Raw genomic sequence first — 24,996 nt, forward strand, 5'->3', positions numbered from 1 at the left:
TTTATCAAACTGATTTTCCTGTTTGAAAACGCTTTTAATAATTGACTACCAATTCATTCATCCCAACCAAGTCAAAATAATAATGAAATGGAATGATGCACAATACCTTTTAAACGATACAGATTAATTGCGTTAAATGATGAACATTTGATTTTTTTTTAAAAGTTTAATTTTGAAATATGGAATTTTTAAAAACTTGAAACCTTTTGCAATAGAAAACGAACAGAAATTATTTAAGAAATCTTTCCAAAAAATAAGTTTTTCAAAGAAAAATAAAGACAATTTTAACCTTAAGCTCAGCAGATACAAATACCTGTTAAAATTCAAACTCAAAACGACCAGAAAACATCAGTATATGTGTATCAAACTGCCATTCCCCATCCATTGTTTTTTTTTTGCTTCAAAATTGCGTTTTTAGAACTTTGGTTATTGCTGGGCCAAGATACTCCTAACTGGTTCGTTATCTTGAGTTCCTGGTCAGAGGCGGCAAAACCAAGTTTTGTGTAAGAGAAACGTTTGAAGAATTAGTATGTGAAAAAAATTATAAATAGCTAAAGTAGTAGAATTATATGTAGGTATTGTATTACAAGGTACAAAAACATAACTATGCGTGTTCCAGGGCGTTTCACGCTTGTGTTGCATATCATCCTTTGCTAAACAATCTCTTCACTTCTTCAAAATTTTTTACCGCAGCACGTATTTTTTCTTTTGTCGGGGTTCCATAGTGTGAACAATACAGGTTTGACCTAGAAACAAATATAATAAACAAAAATTGACAGCATGGAATTGAGGCTTTTTGATAAGCGATGATAGACATATACATAGAATACATAGAATATTGTTCGAGGGGTTGGGGTGGCAATAATACTCGAATTTCTAGGGGTCAATAATAACATATAAATTTGATTGAAGAGATTTTGGATTGGGAGGATTGGGTTTTAGGGGAAGCCTGAGCTCCAATCAAACCCCTAGCAGGAGCACTGATATCTTTAAAGCATTAAAGAGTGACCCTCCCCCCCCACCGGTTTGTAAAGACACTCAAGAGCAGTAATATTTTCACCGAAAATTTGCAAGTGTGAATTGTATGGAAAGGATGGAGATAGGAGCTGACCACACCCTATTACGCCCTATTGTGGGATCTAAATGTGCTCTTGAAAGTGTCATTGGTGCAACAGTAGCTAGCACGAAATAGTACGACTGTTCTAAAAGGAGGAGTGAAGGTAACACGTAGTAGAACTTTCCTAAAACGTAATTTTTGAGTGGGATAGGAAAATCGCATTACAAACAAACTGACTTCATACAGTAATTACTAAAGGTAAGTCTGCTCAAAAATCCATTAAATCACATCATTATGGACAGAGTTTCTACAGATAGATGCCTGAACTATTTTTAATGAAGAAGAAGATTATACTCTTCGTTTTCAAAGAGACTTGATAGACTACTCAGCATTTTCAGATACATTTTGATTTTGTCTATATCATTTTTAGTCATCTATCATATAATTCATTGATGTTTTTTTTTTTGGGGGGGGGGAAGATAAAATTCCCTTGCCAAATTTCCCTCACATCCCCACCATGTGATAAATTATGCATGCATTATAATTTTATGCTTTGCACCTAAAATTTTTATGTAATCAGAAAGGGGATGCTCTCCCTCCCTTAGATTCAATTTATAGAGGTTTATGTTAAAATTTAGAGTTAAGGAACGTTAGGGGGAAGGATTTCCACAGAAAGAGTGACCAGCATGATTAGTCAACTAAAACCTGTAGAAATTGCGACAGAAAATGCGCTTTTGACACTTTCAAGGCCCTTTGAAGACGCACAGAAATTTCTTCTAGCCACTTTTAAGTAGTTGGTATCCAAAAATGCAATGCAACTAGACAACTATGTATATGTCAGAAATGTAGCTATCAAATTATTCTCCATAGCTGATTAATTTTGACGCTTCCTATTCTCGCCAAAAATGTCGTTTTGCGGCACAAAGTGTCTGAAAACGGCAATTTACTGCGCCGCCATCTCTGTTGCTGATTTAAATACCCCCTAACTAAAAATTCACCATTCGAATGAGATGTCTTTCGATTCTCTACGATCACTGGACCCACTTCGTCATCCATGGGGAAAGGTAAAGGGAAACCGATTAACACACTTTAATTGCTATCTTTCTCAGGAGTAATATGAAAATTTATGTATTTTACATAAAGGGCTGAAACATATATTTTTAGATTCCTGTCAGAATTCTCAGACACACTAAATTCCAAGATGTAATTTCCATCATTGCTGCTCTCTTCGGTGTCGCCCAATTTTTTCGATCTCAAAATTTGAAAAGCCAGTAGGTTAATAGCTTTTAATTCTGAATGCATCACATTTGAAATCTGGATGAACATTATTTTAATTTATTGCTTGCATTACATTAAATATATATGGGACGATAAGATAGCATGGCCTGTAATGAAAGCTAATGTGGCCTGTAATGAAACGGGAAGATACAAATACCCTTTGAACATAGACAACAACAAAAAAGAGACAGAGAGAGAGAGAGAGAGAGAGAGAGAGGGATAGAGATATAGATAGATAGATATAGTCATAGAGATATAGAGATAGAGAGATATATAGATAGAGAGAGATATAGAGAGAGAGATAGAGATAGAGATAGATATAGATATTGAGAGTAAAAGAGAGACAGAGAGAGAAAAATAGTAAAATAGAGAGAAAAGAAATAGAGAGAAAAACAGAGAGAGAAAGAAAACCTTAGCCACCAACAAGAAATTATTCTGATAACTCAGCAAAATAACTAGACTAGCTCCATTGGAACCCCTTAGGTAAATATAAATAATAAAGAAAAGTTTATGAAAATAATACACATCAAAATTTTACAGACCCCCCCCCCCAAAAAAAAATAAAAAAAATAAAAAATAAAGCTGTTCCGAGGTACCAAACGAATGGGACTGTGAAGCTAAAGTAGGATGGGTTTTCCATGTAACATGACACGGAACTAAAGAATTATAATCAGACCTTACTGCTGAATCATATCTTCGCTGAGTGTCGCTTAGTTAGTCGAACGTCGCTATTTGCTTATTGATAGTTAATAGGGACAGTTTGAGGGATCCATATTTTTTCAATGATTCGATAGGAATTCCATATCTTACTTATCATCTTATTCGCCGCTAAATTAGGATAAATTCTAGTTTGTTTTGTCCTTTCTATTTTTTACAAAAATGATGTAAATTTGACTTTACCTTAGACCTCAGTACCTCCAGCGCCATCTGTGGCGCATAAGGCATCGACAAAGCCCCTCAATTCATCGCTCATGGCTGAAATTGCGATCATATTCTCCCATTCAGGTTCCAGAGAGGTTTCAGCCATATTCCAACCGAGTCTAGTGTACTGCACAGCATATTCTTCGAATAACCTCTTCAACGCCTGCGTCAGGTTTCTAGCTGTGTACTATGCTAGGGAGAGGAATTTTGTCCGTCCAGAGCACGTGTCCAAGATAGAACTATCGCTTTCCTCAAGAATATCCGTGACAAGCGGCTGGCCAGTTTTTTGACGAATTCTCTTGTTAGTGACTTTCTGCTGCCAGTGAATCTTCAGAATACTTCTAAGGCGATTATTTTCGAAAGCCTGTAAGTGCATCTCTTGTTGCTGGTTTATATTCCAACCTTCATTTGATAATAGCAATATAGATATAACATTAGTGTTAAGGAGTCTAAGCTTGATTTTTTGCAAGTATATTCCATTCCTCCAAATAGGTCTGAGCCTATTGAACGCCAAGAGAGCATGTTCTATTCTACGTTCAATCGGTCGTACTGTTTCCATCCTGGTCAATCCAGCTCCAAAGGTACTCAAAATCATAAACCTGTTCTATTAGTCTTTTGTTGTATGTCAGGATAAGCGGGGAGTTTGTTATGGACATTCTCTTCGTCTCCTCGACATTGATAGCCAGTCTTAATCGTTTTGCTCTCTCCGCTACGGCGTTAAACACTTCTTGCAACTTTTGTTTGGATTATTCAAGCAGCGCTACATCATCGGCACAATCTAGATCACAAAGCTGCTGGGTGGTCAGTTTTACACCATATCCTGTCGTCTGTTTAATGACGTAATCCCTGCCAATCGCAAGAAAAATCGGGATGGAACGCATCCCTGTCCGACACCAGAAATGATTTTGTAGACATCCCAGAAACTTTCTCTGCAGTTCAAGTCAAAGAGATTCTCAAAGTCGGTAAATATTAAATGCAACGTTTCATTCCATTCGTTTGATTTGTAAGGAAACCTTATTTCAACTGAAGTTATTCAAGCCTTTATTGTCAAAATTAATCACGACCTTTATTGTCTAAAGTAAGACACAGCCCAAAAGTAAGCATTTTAAAGCTAGATTTACATATAGCCCCCATTTATTTTCAATTGAAACTTTATTTTAAATTGCAATATGGCTCGATTCAACTTTTTAAGGATATATTTAAAGGGAGTTTAAGATAACTAAGCCACGTTTTATCAATAAAGGATGACAGATTACCAAAAGTTGTGGTTTTCGGCCATCCATCTGGAGCCAGACACGAAGCAGGTTGTCTTCGAATGGGATGAGAAGATGTCATAGGGAAGGATTAAATGAACATTCAAGGTAGAGGCAAAGAGTGAATCTTTGAATAAATTAGGGTGGAGGAGGAGCTTCTAGAGCTGTGTAGTCCTCAGGCATACTAGGGCTGCAGTAAGTCATAGTAGCTGTGGTGGTGATGATGATTGGGTCATTAACTCTATGGCATGATCCAATTTCTTTTCAGTTCAAATGTTGTTTTTTCTTATGCTCACTAGTAGATTTTTACTTATTCTAAAGCAATGTTTTTATTCCTTTTTGTTGTTGGATTAGTAAAATATATGTTTAACAATGATGTAAAGTGCTTAAGAATACCTGTTATTATCCCTCTGGACTAGCTTTAGGTTCTCAAAATTGTTTAAGTACTCATGAACGTCTATTTTATTCTTCTTCATCTGACAATAGTTTTCTAGCTGCGTATTAAGCTTCCTTAGTTGCTCGGCAGATGATTGAATCTTCGGAGATAGTTTTGTCGAGAACTTCCTAAATACAGTTGTAAGACTTGTCAGAAAATTACAAAAACAAACACAGCTGCTATTTTTTGCTTGATGAAGATATTTGAAATATTTTGTGTTGTGGGGGGGCGGGGGTGTGAAGGCAATAATAAAGAGCAATTTAATTATCTAACAGTTCGTGGTAACGAACTGTAAGTAAAGAGCGACCAGGCTCAATACTAATCAAAACTCTAAAAAACGGAATTGTGATACCAATAGATATATCAAAAGAATCAGCTTATTATGTTCATTTAAAATATATGAGTTTCACTAAGTTTAGTCTCACCATTAAAGGCTAAGATCCTGAGAAAATTTGTCTGATTTTCGAAAAAAGTGGGAAACACCCCCTAAAAGTCATAGAATTTTAATGAATTGACATTCATTAAAATTCTATGACTTTTACCATCAGATTCATGATCAGGAATTAAAAAAAATACAAGTCTTTTCAACTGAAAGTAAGGAGCAAGATTAAAACTTAAAATGAACAGACATTATTACCTATATGAAGAGAATTCTCATTCCTCAACACCTCGTTCCTTACGCTAAAGTTTGAATTTTGTCCTAATTCCTTATGAACCGCTCCTTAACCACATGAGTCGTTTAATTAAAACAATAAGAAGCTTTTTTAAGAGTACTAAAAAAAACTTTAGCGTAAAGAGTGAGGTGTTGAGGAGGGGGCAAATAAGAAAATACATGCACAACTATCATATAAGTATTGATAAATAGTGAATTCAATTAACATCGATTATTATCATTGCCTTGGTAACGCGATTAATCTTTATAGTTTAAAGAGTATATGAAGAGTATATAACGTATATGAAGAGGATTCCCATTCCTCAACACCTCGTTCTTTACGCTAATGTTTGAATTTTGTCCTAATTCCTTATGAACCACTCCTTAAACACATGAGTCGTTTAATTAAAATAATAAGAATACTAAAATCCTTTTTGTTGAAATAGATTTTTTATATTTGCTTCTTAATACCTAGAGAATAGAGTAATTCGAAATCGATCAAACTGATTTTCCTGTTTGAAAACGCTTTTAATAATAGACTACTAATTCATTCATTCCAACCAAGTCAAAATAATAATGAAATGGAATGAGGCACAATACCTTATAAACGATACAGATTAATTGCGTTACCAAGGCAATTTTTAAAAGTACTAAAAAAAACTTTAGCGTTAAGAGCGAGGTGTTGAGGAGGGGGCAAATAAAGAAAATACACGCACAGCTATCATATTACTATTGATAATACTGAATTCAAAAAACATCGATTATTATCGTTGCCTTGGTAACGCAATTAATCTGTATCGTTTAAAAGGTATTGTGCATCATTCCATTTCATTATTATTTTGACTTGGTTGGGATGAATGAATTGGTAGTCAATTATTAAAAGCGTTTTCAAACAGGAAAATCAGTTTGATAAATTTCGAATTACTCTATTCTCTAGGGATTAAGAAGCAAATATAAAAAATCTATTTCAAATAATCTATTGTACGGCAAGTTAAAAGAGAGCAGCTACGGTAAGCTAAAAGAGATGGCTCTGGGGCAATATGACCAATATTTGAAGGTAATTTCGTAAGTTATTTAATAGTTCATAAAAAATTTTGTATTTAAGGGGGGAGAGAGGACTGAAAACAAAATACATTTTAAATATTTTAGTTTTTTTTTACTTTTATAAATTCAAAATTAAGACTTTAAGGATCAAATATCAATATATGGCTATTAAACTGTAAATCCTCATTCATTTGTAGGTTTTTCAGTAATCTTGGTTATGACGATGTTTTTATTGGTATTATGACAAATAGCTCAAAATAAGGATTGTTTTCGATGAAGTCCAAATTATGTTCTAGCCTTCAGAGGGAATGAAGGTTGTAAGCCTTACTCATCTTAGTTTCTGCTCTTTTGAGTTTGACTGGGTTATTTATTGTAACTTCTATTCGTTTTTGTTTTCATTTATTTATAGGTGGTGACTGATGGTTGTTTTACGGTTTGAAATTATTTGACTTTATTTCTGCTCATTTTTGGTTTAATGTAGCTCTTTAATTTTCATTGAAAAACTTAATTTGTGGAAATTTTTTTTTAGATTAATAGCATAAAAAAGAAAACACTGCTATTCAAAAGCAGGCGAACTACTAACAATAATAGAAAATCCGATGTCGAAACCGGTTTTGCCGGTTTTGATATTACCCGGGTTTGGTGGTTTTGCCGGTTGGATAGGAAACATTTGCTGGTGAAGTAAAGAAAATTACGAAGAGATCTTCAAATCGAGTGCTGTCTGCAGTTTTCTATAAACTAATACGTCTACAGTTTAGTTTTAATAATAATATGAACAAATGTATTAATATCTATCTTATTTAACTAGCAATAATTGTACATAAATCTAAAAAAAAATTCTCGAAAACGGCGCTATAATTTTTTTCTGAAAATTGGGATACTTTAATTTTCTGTGTGAAAAACAGAGCTTTGGGAAAGTCGTTTCTGCGTTCCAGTCCTCTTAAGATTTTCCATTAATCGTCTGCTAGTTAGAGATTCATGAAACTTGAACGCCATTAGCATGGGCAGGAGGAGGTTCAAAACCCAGTTTGTTTGCTGACAGAACTGTTGATTCTGAGAATTTAAAGTCACATTCAGGCAGAAAAATTAAAATGGTTACGATAAATTAAATAGGTTATGACTTCGGAAAAACTCGTTTAGAGATTGAATTAATGTGTAAAAAGACATTTTTATTATAAATAGCGTCGCAAATACCCAATTCTCCAATTACCGAATTGGTTCTGGTTTCAAAGTGAAATAAAATAACACGAAATTAAAATTGTTTTGCAAAAGAGATTAAAAAAAACTGTCACTTATTCCTAGTCTTAGTGATTTAGTCTTCTTAAAATTTATTTTCAAACCTGTTCTAGCACCCTGAACTCGCAAAACCTCTAAAAGTTGATTCATTTTGCACATACTTTCATCTATGATGCTTAAAGGTTGGTTCCAAGTTTGAAACTGAAAATTTTTATTTTAGGTATAAATTTTCTAAAATCTTGAATGAAATAGAATTAAAAGAAGAAATAGCGACGATATAAATGTCCCAGTAAATAACAGTAAATCTTTCACTTTATCATCTTATCTTTTTAAAGATAAATTTGAAAGATTTTATCATTTTATATCACCTATCTTTTTCAAAAAAATATCTCATTTATAATATACAAAATAGACATTTTACAAATATATCTAAAAAGTATGGGTATATTAAAAGAGTCGAAACTGGCCGAAAAAAAACATTCTCTGTTGGTATCATTCGCCTCTTAACCTATGTAATTAATGTTACTTTTCGACCTTTTTTGGGGGGCGGGGACACCTGCCCCTACACAGGATGGGTTTTGTTTTTCTTTTCAATATCAAGACAAAGACACTTACGCATCTTATTGCACAAGTTTTTTACAAGTATTTTACACAAGTATTAAACAAGTATTTTACTCAAGTATTTTACACAAGTATCAAACAATTTTTTTTTAAATAAAAAAAAAACAAAAAAAAAACATACATACTGTTCACAACGAATATCATTAAATATATATTTATTTCTAGTATTGCCCTGGCACCATTCCCAGTTGCTATTATAATATCAACTGGGATAATAGTTGCGTTATAATAGTGTTTACAGTATTTCAAAATCGGTTACTATATTTGTGTATCTGCAACGTTAATCAACGTGCGTATCTGCAAAGTACGTTAGCAGTGTGAAATGGGAAACAAAGAGATTTCTTGTAACTGAAAAACGTTTCATTCTTTTTACTGGCCTAAAGTTTTACACAGTAGTGTGAAACCACGCCATCAACAGGTGAAACAACGCCAATCAACAGGTAAAATTTAACTTTTTATTCTTTTAATGGCCAACAAATTACCAACAAAAGCACAGGCAAATCACTATGATTAAAAAAAAGGTGGGGCTATTTAGCATCTCTTTCTGGCATACAGAAAAGGAATAACACGGTAGGCTCAAAAATACGTCACAGACGTAAACCAATAAAATTAAAGCACCCATTATACCACAGAAATACAGGATAGTAATCTCTATTTTTCACTTTGGTACTGTTTAATATATTAAAACATAATATACAATGTGGTAATATATTAATATACAATGATATATTTTAAAAATAATGGTATGGCATAATATAACAATTATCAGTATTAATAATAGAACAAAAAACATACATACTTTAAAAAATGGTTATAAATCATCATATCTGCTTTCAGCCAATTTTGCAGTGTAGTTCTTTCTTTTTTTGAAAGTCTATATTTGGTTTCATTAAGTCTTTCATTCTCGTTTTGAAAGAGGTAGTGAGACATAGGACCTCCCAGCAGTGTTCTAAGTAGAGTAATTGACTCATCAAAATACTCAGTTATTAGCACCAGATCAAATTTGGATTCCATTTTTGAAATGAGCTGTAATACGGCAGTTTTGTTCTCGAAATATTCTTTATTTAATCCAAGAGACCAAGAATGTTGGTTACCTCCAAAACTGGAAATAAAATTTCTGTTTTTTATTTTCTTGCAATTGTATTACTTTTTCTGTCAAAAGACAGTTAATTTAGCCACTACTATCCGAGCACGCGACGCTGTTCAACTTACATCGTCGGCTTGCAAAGAGCGTTGGTCGAGTCTAAAGCTACAAATGAAGTATTTGTATTCTTATTTAATTTTTTTGGAAATATTTTGAAAATGTTCTGTCAGAAGATTGCAATATTTTTTTCAAGAACAACCAAACGACGTCGCTATTTCAATTTTAGCTTGTGTGTCTGATCAGAAGTAAATTTATCTGAATTTCTTATCACCCCCACTTTTACTGAGGACGCTTAAATCACTTGCATATCTTAACCTGGAACAGTTAGAGTGTCACACTTAATACTATTTTCTCCCATTGTGTTTGGAACGTATCTTAGGATAAAATCCATTACACTGACCTAAATAAACGGGGATAACACCCAAATTTAGTTAACTCCTGGCCCACTTCTGATGTACAAGCAGAACCTCATTTTTGAGAATAGGGGCAGAGAGTAGAACTTGGGTTTGAGCAAGGACTGACATTGACCCTGTAAGACTGGAGCATCTCTTGCCTTATCTACCCAGACTATCGTCATCAAGGCATTGTTCTTTTGCTTTTGTTGCTACTAATACTACTATTGCTACCAAAAAATAATTGTACCACAAAGTCACTTTAGGCCAAAATATTTTCGGCTCCATGGCTAATACCGTCTAAACATGTTTGAAATGAGAATATCCACTAGCTGTGTATAACTGTGGGTAAAACTATGAATTACGACATTGAGGTAATTAAAATAGTGAAGGCCAAAAAGTGCTGTAAGACACTTTTTTCGAAGGGATACTAATGACCCATTCTATTAAACAGAACACACTGGATTAATTTGCCTCAATAGAGAATTTATACCTAATTTGGATCTGAAGATAATTAGGAGCTCCTATTTTTCAAAAGGCGTCAGGTTTCACTTTCTAAAATCAAAAATAGTTGGAATTTTAAGTTTTTAACATCAAATTTGTGTTTTTCCTATATTTATCACTTAGGCTAAACCTTTTTTCTAGAATCATGTATCTTTCTGTAACAATCCAAAGCCAAAAGTTTTCTTAAGAAACCAAAACGGTTTTCAATTCAAAAACCAAAACGCCGGTTTTCAATTTCTGCTCTCCGTTAGTATTTAAAATAAGTCAGTGTAAAGTTTTTGCAACAATGAAGCTACTGCAGCTAAACTTTATTGTCACTGTCATAAAAGTGGCTAAATATTTCATTTTTTTTCCAGAATTAAATTAAAGATCTTTCATTTATGTTTCTTTTAACAAATATTCATATTAATGATTATTATTATCTAAAATGATTCCAGTTAAAGTAAAATGTTGATATGCTATGTCTCTAGTGCGCTTACATATGCTCCCCTTCAAAATAAAAAAGAAACCTGTGTAATAAGGAGCTTGAATTATCAAATTTCAAAGATATTTTCAATTATAATTTCTTTATATTATATATGTAAATACTCAAAATGGTGGGAGAAGCAAGAGCCATTTTATAGGAGACCCAACCCTTGAAAAACAAAGCATAAACTTTTGCTCGGTGAGCATGTAACTCAACCTCTTTCAACTAATCATTTAACTCAACCCTCGTTAGACTGATCCTCCATTCCATTCAACCCACATTCAACCCAGACCCTATCCAACTTCCCCCCCCCCCCCTTTTAATTCAACTTCTAATTAACTCATCCACTGTTTACGCCAACGCCCGTAAAAGTAATCAAACAGTTCGTGGTAACGAACTGTAAGGAGCGACCCGGCTCAATGGTAAACGAAACTCTACAGTATTTTGATACCAATAGATACATCAAAAGAATCAGACCTTAATGCTGATTTCAAATATATAAGTTTCATCAAGTTTAGTCCTACCCATCAAAAGTTACGCGCCTGGGAAAATTTTGATGATTTTCGAAAAAAGGGGAAAAGACCCCTTAAAAATTATAGAACCTTAATGAAAATCACACCATCATATTCAGCGTATTAGAGAATCCTACTGTAGAGGTTTCAAGCTTCTATCTGCAAAAATGTGGAATTTTACAGTTTTTGCCAGAAGAAATGTCACGGGTGCGTGTTTATTTGTTTTTTTTTGTTTTTTTTTCCCAGGGGTGATTGTATCGACCAAGTGGTCTTAGAAAATCGTGAGGAGACTCATTGGAATGGAAATTAAAAGTTCTAGTGCCCTTTTTTAAGTGACCAAAATAATTGGAGGGCAACTAGGCCCCCTCCCACGCTCATTTTTCCCAAAGTCACCCGATCAAAATTTTGAGATGGCCATTTTGTTCAGCTTGTTCGAAAATATAATAAGTATGTCTTTTAGGATGACTTAATCCCCCGAAGTTCCCGGGGCGAGGGCTGAAAGTTATGAACTTTACCCAATGTTAACATATAGTATTGGTTATTGGGAAGTATAGAGATGTTTTCAGGGGAATTCTGGTAGTTGGGGGGTCGGGCGTTATGTGGGAGGATCCTTCCATGACGGAAGTTTTCATGGGGAAAGGGACATTGCTATGAAGGGGACGCCGGATTTACCAGCATTATTTAAAAAAAGATCAGAAATTAAATATAAAAAAACAAGTTTTTCAACTGCAACAGCAGCAACATCAAAACTTAAAAAGAACAGAAAACATAAATATATGATCGGGTTCACCCCCTAGTCAATACCTCGCTCTTTAAGCCAAAGATTTTTTAGTACTTTCATAAGAGCTGTTTATTCTAATTAACGGCCTTTGTGACAAAGCGGTCATTTTTAAAGAATTGGAACAAAATTTGAACTTTAGCTTAAAGAGCAAGGTATTGACTAGGGGGCGAACCTCCTAATATACGCATTAAAAATATATGAATATAGAAGTTCGTTACGAAGTTAATTCGTAAGTTACGTATATTTATTAATAATAAAAACGTTTGTAAATAAAATTAAACTAAAATTAAAATTAAGTTTCGAGAAAGCCATTTAACCAAATAAAAGTAAAATTAATATGCACATTTTGTTTTAAGTATTCATGTACGGTGAGCCAAGATCAAAACCTGCATTAATTCAAAAACGTTCAAAAATTAAATAAAAAAACAAGTTTTTTCAACTAAAAGTAAGGAACGACGTTAAAACTTAAAACGAACAGAAATTATTCTGTATACGAAAGGGATTGTCCCCTCCTTAACGCCTCGCACTTTACACTAAAGTTTGACTTTCTCACAACGCTATTTTTTAAACAATGAAAAAATTTCGCGTAAAGAGCGAGGCGTTGAGGAGGGGACAGCCCGTTTCATATACGGAATAATTTCTGTTCGTTTTAAGTTTTAAGGTCGTTCCTTACTTTCAGTTGAAAAAACTTGTTTTTTTTATTTATTCCCATATAAAATCAACCCCGTTTAAACTAAACCCCATTCAATTCAACACTCATGTAAATCAGCCCCATCAACTCCGTTTAAATCAATCCCCCATGTAGCTCAGCCCCCATTCCATCCCGATTCAATTCAACCTTAAACACTTCTACCCCCTTTTAACTAAACCCCCATTCAACTCAATTTATTCAGTAAATTTGCTGTTATTCACCACATCTAAAGGAAACTTGCTAATAAAATAAAAGCCCTCCAATTAGATTTCTTATTTTATGCTCTTTCTAGATATCATGATGGCTTTTCTGACAATGCATCCCCTCCCTGAGAATCTTCCAATAGCCCTAATAATACGTTTCTCTGATGTTTTGCACCTGGTAATGCGTCATGTCTAATTTGTAAACCGGTTTTCTCGAATTCTTGACCCGGTGAAAATCTTTCCACCAAGACATTTTAACATAATATAAAGATATTATTATATATACAAATAAACAAATTATTTGAAATAATTTAAAATACGGATTAAAATCAAAGAAAACATGATAATCTGATTAATAGAAACATACTACAAATAAAAAGTAAGAATTTCATTGTTTTAGTGGTTTCTTTTAGTTTTGTTTATATAGGCTACCCTAGGACTGTATTTGGCATCAACAGGGGGAAAGCATATTTTCAGAAAAGTGAACATAATATTTGGAAAGAGCAAAAAATTAAGGCATCTAAAAGTACTACTTCTATGTTATTATGTTGTTTCTTTTGGACATGGTCAATCATAGCAAATTTCACCTTTTTCAGGGGTTTAACTGAATCGGGGCTGAGTTGCTTGAAGGCTGAGTTAAATGAGAATTGCATTGTCTAGGGGTTGAGTAGAATGAGGGTTGATTTACCTAGGGGTCAAGTTGACAGGTGGGGAGTTAAATGGGTTGAGTTGAGCAGAGTTCGAGTTATAGGAGGACCATATACGCATAACCGCTTTTGACCGAATTCGAGTAAATAGATAATTTAATTTTTAATCTTCTCTCCATTTCTTTTTTACATATCAAGAAGGATACCACACCAAAGAGTTTTTTTTTTTTTTACACAGCATACAGTTATGCTTTGCTATGCTTCGCCAGACTTACTTCCTTCGCATACGATATTCCAATACATGCATAAATGGTGCTAATTATGAAACTACTTTTGTTAAAACAGATCAATAATTAATTAATAAACAAACAAATTGCTAGAAAAACTTACGCTCTTCCATGGGGGTTAATGCTTAGACTATCGGTAACATTTCCAGTTTCTAACCTTTGTAGAAATTCTTGAAAACTGGAAACATTGTAAAACTTCGGCATTTCAACATAGTGAAAAACAGATTCAAATGTATCGACTGGGTCTCTTAGAATAGTTACAGAAAGATCACTTTTATAATTTGATTCTAAAAAGCTTCGGTTCCATCTTGTATGGTGTACAACAAGGTCAAATTGATATATGTCCCCCATGATTGAGTTGTAGGAATTTTGACGCAATTCTCCCAATGCAAGAGACTCAGGGTTGTAGTCAACATACCAATTATTGAAATAGGCTAGTCTGAAAATATAAGATGTATTTATTAGGTTACAACCAGGGAATATAATTTTAATAAAGATTTACATAATTTTAGTAAAGAACAGTTAAATATTTTTTCTAGTGTTTTTAAATGTATTAATCCAGTTGGCCACTCTGCGAGGCATTAGAACAGTCAACCTCCTTGCTTGATAACACTGCTGAAGGTACATTATAAATACTGGCTCATTTCTGAAAGAAGTGGAATCTCGGATGTGCCAAGCAAAATGAGCTTTGAAGAGGAGAAAGAGAACGTAGTGATTGAAAATCTTCTCACTTCAAGTCAAACTCAGACTCATCTCTGGCAATTTTCTTTTAATTCCAACAAACGCAACCAAATCATGGCATATTGACGCTGAATAAAAATGTCGGATCTTGGGCTTCGAAATAAATGTCTCCAAAGAACCTTGAACGCACACTAGACAAGTCGAGTCTCAAACGTTGGGATCCGCAAATAGACAAACCCCCGTCTTATTACAGATAAAGTAATATTTACCATCACCAATGACAGTATATAGATCGTTTCCTGAGAATGGGGGATGTTTATACTCCCAAGACACCCTTTCAGTGGAAATCTACAGGATCGAGGAGAAGGAATCATCCCAAGAAAAGCCGAAGCCCAAGTTTCTAGTCAGATCTCTCCTCGGTTAGGACGTTCCTGTAGCCCGAGTGATTAATATGCATAATACCATATCATGTGCGTTCCCTTTCGTTTCCACAATACTCATCCCGTTCCATATTACTAAACAACGCAAAAAATAGTAGGAATCTTCCAAGAAAGACATTATGCTAATGACGTTTAAAATTTATTCACTAGTATTCAATTCACGGGGGGGGGGGTAGATACCCCTTACTTTCCGTACTATTAAATAAGACAAAAAATAATAGGAATCTCTCAAAAAAGAGCTTGAAGTAATAATGTAAAAACAATTATTAAATATACCGTCTGTTGGGAATCCATTTCTCCTCAAACCTCTCTTGCGGATTGAATCAGACTTGATATTCCTGCAAGAAACAGGTCGGCGTGATTGTTTTTCTACGAATATGTTACTTTCCAGTTTGATTATTCCTCTGTATAGGCCAGGAATTAGGTCCTTCCAAGGAGCGGAGTACCTGCTTTTTGCAGGAGCTCCTAAGACCGTACTGGCACTCTAAACAATTTAGCATCAGATGACGAGGGCGAGCTGTAACACCGATTGGGTAGCTTCAAAACCTCTCAGTTAGAAATTGAATGTACCGTCAACGGCTGTTTTCTGCAAGTACATACACCAACATTCGTCCGAGTAGCTATCCCTACTTTTAATGCCATTTGCCAAGCCAATACGGTAAACACACAGAAACACAGTACTGTCAGATTACCTATAAGAGCAGAAATCTCGTACTCAGTGCTTGAGAAATTGCTTTTTAAGAAGCTGCATCTAGATTTCAAAGGGTTTCCCGAAGGATGTTTTCCATAAAAAAAAAACCCATATGTCAATTCCGTTTGAGGAGGGAGATCATAATTCATTCTAGTTTCTATAGTATCCATTGGAACTTCACTAAAAAGCGTATTATAAAAATAGAGCTGTAAGGCGGTTGAAAGCATTAGGTTCTTTGGTTCTCACAAAGCAGGGAGTTCGTTTTGAAATAAATATGTCGCAAAGAAACCAAACAATATATCTCTATGGAAATTCTAAAGAACTTCGGAATTAGTAAAATTCTCTATTTCAGTTAAAATTAAAGATAACCAATTAATTATTCAGGCAATACTCTTAATTTATTTAGCCTTAAAAGCTTTAATAGTAGAGACATGCAACCCAAATTTTAACGATTGACTGTGGTACTTAAAAAGACGATATGTCATCAAACCTAACTTTTTCAAAAGCCAAAAATGTCAAAAATGGGCTTTGACTTTCTCAAATTTGTATTAACAAACTCCTGTTTGTAGAATTTATTTTATTGGGACAAGACATAAAAAAACAAAGTTTTTACCAAAAACTAAATTTTCTAATTATTTCTAAGATAGAGAAAAGGGGACATAATGCATTTTGGAAGAACAGAGGCGTCTAAATATCGTAAGAACCAACAAGATGCGAGAATCAGTTCTGGACTAACTGATCGATTGTAATTGCTTCCATCAACATGGGCCAATGAAAACCACTCTGTTTGAAAGGGGAAAACAATAGTCAAAGCTTACAAACAAAGAGCTCTTTTTAGGAGAAGCCATCTCACCCTTCCACTTTCATATTTTGGCTGAATTTTTCCTTCTTTTTTTTCAGGACAGATTACCTGTGTGAATTTTCATCTTAATTTGTTTTTATCTTCGGTACTAGTCTGTTATACCGACCACACTCAAAAAGTGAAATTATGTTAATTACAATGAAATATACCAAAATGCGATGTAATTACATTGCTTTAGTAACAAAATTATGGAAACAACAACAGAGAATTATGGAAAGCAGACCGCCCAGAACGCATTATATTTTATACCTAACCTACTCTATGTATTGACTAATTAATTAAAATATGCCTGCATACCAGTGTTTCCACTTCATATTTTTTTAAATCCCTAAAAGGCTGGTGGAAAATCCCTAGAAATCCCCCATTTTCAATACCTAAATCCCTACAGGTTCCCCCAGTTTCTAACTTCTTTCCGAATCAGTAGTAAAGCTTTGTTATGACGACTTTTAATAGTATTTGTTCAAGACGACTTATTTTGCAACTTAGGACCATTTACTTGTACCAAAATATGTTCTTTTGACGTTTCAAACAATGCTTCTTAATTATCGACTAGTTAAGGCCGGTTTTAACTGATAGATTCCCGTGCCATACTCCGGATGATATGAGGACATGTTATTTATTTATTTTTCTTTGCCATTATTTTTTTCTTCTTTATTACTACATTTGCAACACCCCCATTGGATGGATTCGCATGAATGATATCCATAGTCGCTTTTTCAAGCATTATTTTTGCTTTGACTTGTTTTCATATTGACTTGTCTTTCTGTTAATAAAAATTTTTGAAAAAAAAATAAAAAGATATTAGTCAACAGATCTGTCAAAATATGACGAAAATATGAACTTTAAGAATAGAAAGTTGCTTGACATGTACTTTGAGTAATACAGAAAAGAAAAAAAATTAAACAATACTCAGAAATTGTTCACATTCGTGTAGTAAGGTGCAATAAGGCGTCGTAAGGCGTATAGGGTGTAGTAAGAGAGTAAGAGAAATAGATTTCAATTCTATTTTCTGTTACGGATGACCAATTTAAATGCTTAATTGGTTGAGTTAGCACATGGACGTGGTGGTGAAAACAAATCAATATTTATTTTATATGGTTATTTTTGGTAATTTGGGCTATAAGGTCAAACTGGTTATTATAGAAATGTGAACAATCCATTAGTTGTCTCAGAATCCAGTTATATTGATTAAAAAAAAAAAAAAGAAAAATCTATTTTTATTCAAAATCAGATTCAACACTTTCATCCTTTTTTCCGATGGTAGTTGAAGCCTTGACTCTTTTCATGTGCAGCAGTAGCTGCTCGTCTCTGCGAATGCATGTGGCACTTTCTTGGGCACACTTCATACCATATTTTGTTTTCAGAATTCCACGTAACGTTTCCGTTTTAAGCAAGTTCCGTCTTTCTGTCTTTATGATTTTTACTGAACCAAAAAACCTTTCGACGACAACGTTGGAGAAAGGAAGAGTAAACACAAATATTACTGCTAATTTTAGATTTGCGTATACCTCGATCCTGGCGGAGTTTTTCTTCGAAAAAACCAAACGCCAGTAGGTAACCGCATCCATATTTTCAATAGTTTCAACATTGGTGAGACTTTGCTTCCTCTACTCTTGTTCGATTTTGTTTCCGTTCCATGATACTTTCCCATACTTTCGGACAAGCAGCTTTGACTGAAAACCATCGAGTCTGCCCTGCCTGCAGAATCTTATGCATGTCGACTTCGTAGAACTTCTGAAATTCAAGGAAAGCATGTTGCCTCTTGTGACTATATGTGAAGTGACTATATTTTGGAGCGACAGATGTCTTCCATGGATTTTGGCAGTTTCTTGCATGCATATCGAGAAGCAGCGATTCCGTAAGATTTCAATCAAACGATCTTCAAAAAAACCACTTAGTCCTGTTCGTATAACATTGGTAGCTTTCTGTTTCTTGAGTTGCACATTCTCCACTACTTGCTTTGAAGGCAATTTTTTTTAAAAAAGCTACGAAAGGCTCGACCTTAGAAATAGCCAAGTCATGTTCAAGTAAAAAAGTGCAGATTCTGGCCTCAAGAAGCTTTGTCTGGTCAGTGAATCCCCCTTGCAAAAAGTGATCAAGAGTATTTGAAGTGGACCCTTCTGCTTCAATGTTTGACTTATGCTTCTTTGTGTTGGAGTGCTTATAAGCTCTGATTTTCTGCTTTTTCCTAGCTGGAGATCAGTATTGTATACTCCACAATATCCAAGATATGAGTTCTTTTTTTTTTAACCATCCCTTCAATTGCGGGTCACTCATCCATGTGTTAACAAACTTTTGGGAGTACTGAATCTGAGTGGTAGAATTTTGTGCAGGCTCACGTTTCTTCTGTTTTTTTCTTTGGAGGAGTTTTATAATTTGAGGAGGGTAAAACACTAGAGTTGAATTCTTCACTAATGCTATCTCCCATACTAATCTGAAAAATATCAGGCATCAGGGATACAATCTTGGAAACTAAATTAAACATATCTTTCATGCAGTGTTAACGTTGGTGTGATTCGCAGTGTGACCCTACTACAACTGAATACACTAATAAACCCATATAAATTTTATATATTGTTTATTTTGACCACCATATCCTAGAAGAGCAATACCCCTTGCTCCATAGCAAATCATACTCCTTTTACTGTCCTTTAAGTAAAAGCTGAGTAGGAATGAAAAAAAGTCACCATAAATAGAAAACATGCTTATGTTTTTGCAGCAGATCATTGGTTTGCTCATTTATGTTCATCAAGAGTGGGAGAAACATATTGAAATGTGTTTCCAACATAATGGTAATAGTGCAGATCATGCTATGAATTATTTCTGATACAAACATAACCGTTTTTTTTTATTTATGGTGACTTATGATTATGGGCCACCCTGTTAAATTAAGCTAATTTTATTTCCGATGACAATTAAACTATGCTATGTCAACATTGCATAGTATCTCAGCCTTTCACTTGGCAGGCAGGCAGGCTAAACAAGCAAGGCTGCCTCCTTATAAAAATAGCTATACACAACAAAACAGGCTTTTATCCCCTTGGTGCTGTAGAAACACCTATAAAAAAAGAACCTCTAAGGAACAAAAGAGAATGAAACTTTTGGTAGCTTTTTATATGCAGTAGCTGTTCCATTCTGTATTTTCTGAAGTTCATTTTTTTAAGCAAAGTAATGTAACCTAGTTTCATATGGCAACTTTACAGGTATATAGTACAGCAGGCCGGGGGCTATCAATGAGTATCCACTGGCTTTCAATCACCTTAAACTAATCATGTTGTAAATGAAAATAATCTTTATTGACAAGAAAGTCATCATCCTATGGAAAGAACAGAATGTTTGAAATGACTAGTAAAAGGTGACAGATCACCTGGTATCCCAAACTTTTTTTTACAATTTTTGGTGTCATTAGTGGGCGCTATTGATTGCAGTTCAATGATCAAGAAGCAGAGGTAGGGAGGCTAACCAAGTTTTCAGTAAAGGTGCAGAAAAGGGACTCCTGATAAAAACATCTTATTTCTTACTATATATTATTCGGTCTATTGGGCTCTAACAGGGCTCTAAAGGTGCAGAGGGCAGTCCAGCAAAAGCAGAATCTAAACAATTTATTTCTTACTGCAAGTACTGGTTAAACTGAGCAGTATCTCTGCACCTTTGACTGCAGGGGTCCCTAGTCTGCACTTTTACCAGGTTTTCTTCAAATGATTAGTAGTGTTAAAAGAATTTCGGAGGTCTCCAGAAAAGAAGTCTCCATTGAAATAAAATTTGCCGGTTGGCAGTACAGATTTTCATAATCTGCCAAATGGAGACTGGCTTTTACCAAAATTCAAATTTTAAGATATTCAATACATTATTATCAAAATGTCAGCAGTTTCATTTTGTAAAGGTTACAAAATCAAGTTGTTTGAGGCTGCAGTTAAATTTTTGCACAAGGCTGATGAAAGTACTAATTTTTTCAGGTGCATTTTTTTTATTTCTACTCATTTTTGTTAATTGCTAAGTTAGACTGATTCAAATAATTATGATAATTGTAAAAAATAATTATGCTAATTATATATATATATATTATTATAAAACAGTGAATATACCACTGCCTCAAAGGCCTTTTTTTAAGAATTTCAACCCCTCTTCTCTTGACTTCTAGGTCAATTAAGTTGTTGTCGTCGTCGGATTAGGATCTCTTAGAAGGCTCGATGATGATGAACGAATTAAAGACCCTTCTTGACTGCTCGGTCACTTGGGTCTTCTTTCAATAAATCTGGATCCCACTTTAGTTAATCAATCATCAATAATCTGTTCTGTCACATTAATTAATCATAATTTTTCTTCCCATCACATCGTCTTATCTCTCCCAATTGCAGTAATAAACTGTGCGACCAACTTTAGGATCTGTATATTGTCACTGTCATTTGCAAATCCCCCCAAAATCAAATTTACACTCAACTGTTTTCTTCTTTCATGAAAAAAGGGCCTTGATATGCTGTCTTTGGAGAGTGTACTTATCACAATCTATAAGAAGATGTACCAGACTTTCTTCTTTGTCACAAAACTCACAGTTACTTGACTCTCCATAAAACTTTGCCCTGTATAATTTTGTATCTGCATGGCCTGATCTAAGACGAAATGCTAATCTTCCCTCTTTCCTACTTAATCCATGCTACACATGTCTCTCAAACGTTCTTGCTGCTTTTCGGGTAACAAACCAATTTCCGGATTGATTTCTGCTATCCTCAAAATCCTACGTTCTTACTGATTGTATCAATTGATCTAATTGCATTGCAGATCTAGGAGTTGAACCACTAGTAAATACATTTATTGTTTCGCAGGCCATTTTAGCAGCTGTGTCGGCACTCTCATTCCCCAAAATCTGAACATGGGCTGGTATCTACTGAAGACATATGTTTGCTGTTGACATAAATGATACTATTTCCTTGTAGCACAATACAACTTCTCTTGAAATTTTCCCATTATGATCAAAATTGGCGAGTGCCTACAATGCACTTTTTGAATCTGACAACAATACAATGTTTCTTTGGTTGCTAAGATTTTCTTTAGCAAATACAATTGCTTCTTTTATGGCTATTACTTCAGCCTGGAAGATTGTTGCCTCTGAATGCAGTTTAAATGACTTTGACACTTGTATCAATGGAATGACAAAGGCGGCCCCTACTGCAGAAATTGGGTTACTTTTCTTAGATCCGTCTGTATATATATTAAGGAATCCCCTGTATTTCTCTGCCATCATTAATTCAAAGTTTATTCTGGAATCATGGTATCCATTCGTTTCAAACTTAAGATTGCACTGTAGCTTAATTGTCTCCCAAGGAGCAGGCATTAACATATCTGTTATTTTTAGTGTCACTCCAAACTGTTCACTGATACGAGAAGATATTTCAAAGATATTTTCCTGGTTTCTCTTTTTAAACTTATTTGATGTAACAATTTTTCCTGGTTTAACTATTCTTGATCTACTTGAGTTACTTACTTGACTTAAGTCCCATCCGTCCTTGATGGTCGTCTTGGGGCCTATTTCTTCGTAATGATGTGGAAGTGCCTTTTGTATGCTTCACGGTCTTCTGCTAGGCAAAGAAGGTCCGAGAGGCGGTGAGGTGCAAAGATTTCCTTCCACCTTTTTGGGGGACGACTACGAGGACGAGAACCGTGAATTTGGCCTTCGAAGGTGATTTACGGGAAAAGGGACCGACTCATCTGTTATATGTGACCAAGCCATCGAGGTTGTTGAAGCTTGATTTTAACGAGACTTATTTGCTGTACATTAAGGCGCTCCAGAAGTTCGACATTTGAAATTCTATCAAAGTAATTGATCCCGCTAATGCGGTAGAGACACTTAGTTTCAAATGCTGCAAATCGAAGGTTGTTATTTACCTTCAGTGTCCATGTTTCACATAAGTATATTGCGATGGGGATGATCAGGGTATCAAAACGTCGTGTCTTAAGCCACAGAGACAAATCCTTGCTTCGCCATATGGGCATAATGGCCTTGAAACTGGAACTCGCGAGGGCGAGACGTCTTTTAATGTCTTTTGATAGACTTGTCGCTAGTGATCAGACTACCGAGGTAAGGGAACTCGTCAACCCACTGGATACTCTCTCCATTAATTTTCAGGTCTGGCTTAACTGTATCCTGCGGCTTTCGTGAGCAGCACATAGCCTCTGTTTTTGATACATTTATGATCATTCCAAAAGAACTAGTGGCTTCGAAGACGTCGTTAGCAACGGCTAGTAGATGCTCGGGTGTTTCAGCCATTTCGTCAATATCGTCGGCGTAGGCTAGCTTATCTATCGGAACACCCCCTATATGTGCGCCACAAATTGTCTCCACCAGGGATAAGACTGCTGTGAGGAAAAGGTTGAACAGCTCTGGAGACAAAAGGCATCCTTGAAGGACACATGCGGAAGTCTGGAAACTGTCAGTGAGACCTTCACTAGTCATGACGCGACTCCCAAATTTTGAATACATATCCTTGATAAGATCTACTAGGTTTCGTGGGACTCCGTAATGGAGGAGAATATGCCATAGGCAATTTCTCCAAATAAGGTAAAATGCTTGCCTAAAGTCGATGAAGAGCTGATACAGGCCGCGACCGAATTCCAGATATTTCTCTAAAATTTGGCGAACAGTGAAAATTAGATCAACGGTCGATCTCCCAGGGTGAAACCCGGCTTGGTAATCTTGGATGACTAAGGATGACACGGCTCTGATCCGTTGGAGTATAAATCGGGTGAAGATCTTGGCAGTTTGACTTGTTAGGCTAATAGGACGGTAATTATCACATACTGCCTTTGACCCCTTCTTGTGTAGTGGAAATATTGTGGCTTCGCACAAAGAAGTTGGGAAATGACTCTTTTGCCAAGCATCGGATACAGTCTTGCGGAAAAGATCTATAAGTGGTTCACACCGGACTTTCAGCAGTTCTGCCTGTATTCCGTCCGGGCCAGGGGCCTTGTTAGTCTTCACCACTTGGATGGCATCCTCGACCTCAGAATGGAGAGGAGGTGGGCCGGGGTCTGAGACAGTAACGGGAAAGAAATCCAGGACAGAAGGGTTTGGAAAGATATCAGGATTAATCTTTTTTTTGAAATGCTCCATCCATCTCGATTGGATACCTTCTGTGCTTTGTATCTGAGAGCCATTTTTATCTAGCAGTGCACAAGAACTGAGGCTTTTCTTGCTTGTTAGCTCACGAACTCTCTTATACATGAAGTATGAATCGCCTCTCTTAAAATCAGACTCGCATTGTTCGCAATTGTCTTTAACGTAGGTGTAATGGGCTCTACAAGTGGCTTTTTCTACAACACATTTCAATTACTTATATCTGTCCTTGCTCTCTTTTACTGACTTGTCATTGTGTTTTCGTTTCTCAGCACATACTAAAATGATTTCATTGGTTATCCAAGGCTTTTTATCACCCTTTTTGGTTCCTAAGGCGGACATCGCTACTTTGCTGATGATCTTAGAGGAGTCTGTGACCAGTTTATCGATATCCTCTTTAGATAGAGTTACAGGAAAGAAGTTCCAATATTTGAGTAGACACTTCATCGGTGTAGGTCTGGCGGGTTTGAGGGTCTTTGAAAAGATGTATGTTTAAACGAGCGAGTCTCTTATTCAGCTTAGCGGAAGATTCCAGGTGTATCTTTAGTACAGCAACGACCAGGGACTGGTCGCTGTCGAAATCGTCACCTGCGAGAATGACAGTATCTAGCACAGATGATTTCCACCGCCTAGAGACGAGCACGTAATCAATAAGATTACGGGTTTTTCCATCCGGCGAAGTCCATGTCACGTTACGACGTTCTCTATGTTTGAAGAGAGTATTGGTAATGGCTAGATCACTGTCTCTGCAAAATTCAATGAGGCGTTCGCCCCTCTTGTTAAGTCTTCCAAGGCCTAATTTACCCATAAAATCTTCATTTCGAGCAAAATCGTTACCAACAATAGCATTGAAGTCGCCAATGACAACAATAAGGTCTTTTTTAGGAACTGCGTCAATTATGCTTTGCACTTGAAAGTAGAAATTGTCAGACTCTTCATCTGGTTCGCTGCAGTCAGGAGCGTAGACTTGTATGATCGTGATGTTGATCGGTGATCCTTTGATTCGTATCATAATCAACCGTTCTGACACAGGCGTTACGGAATCAGGGATGTTCGTGCCTTAGTCGACATCAAAAAGCCAACACC

At 35.4% G+C, this 24,996-nt stretch overlaps 1 protein-coding gene across 3 annotated transcripts in view; it reads right to left on the reverse strand.

Moving 5' to 3' along the window:
• Positions 1-588: 588 nt before the first annotated feature.
• LOC148954713 (galactose-3-O-sulfotransferase 2-like) overlaps positions 589-24,996 on the reverse strand; it is a 28,259-nt gene continuing 3,851 nt past the window's right edge. For all 3 annotated transcript variants that reach the window (XM_089087215.1, XM_089087214.1, XM_089087216.1), the window contains exons 2-5: positions 14,229-14,564; positions 9,298-9,600; positions 4,906-5,073; positions 589-746 (exon numbers count right to left, since the gene is read on the reverse strand). In XM_089087215.1, the coding sequence (XP_088943341.1) occupies positions 644-746; positions 4,906-5,073; positions 9,298-9,600; positions 14,229-14,476 (822 nt within the window). In that variant the 5' untranslated portion in view covers positions 14,477-14,564 and the 3' untranslated portion in view covers positions 589-643. The remainder of the gene's footprint in view (positions 747-4,905; positions 5,074-9,297; positions 9,601-14,228; positions 14,565-24,996) is intronic.

The sequence above is a fragment of the Artemia sp. Qi Xiang Cuo genome, chromosome 3 (genome assembly GCF_049724085.1).
Source record: "Artemia sp. Qi Xiang Cuo chromosome 3, ASM4972408v1, whole genome shotgun sequence".
NCBI lineage: Eukaryota > Metazoa > Arthropoda > Branchiopoda > Anostraca > Artemiidae > Artemia > Artemia sp. Qi Xiang Cuo.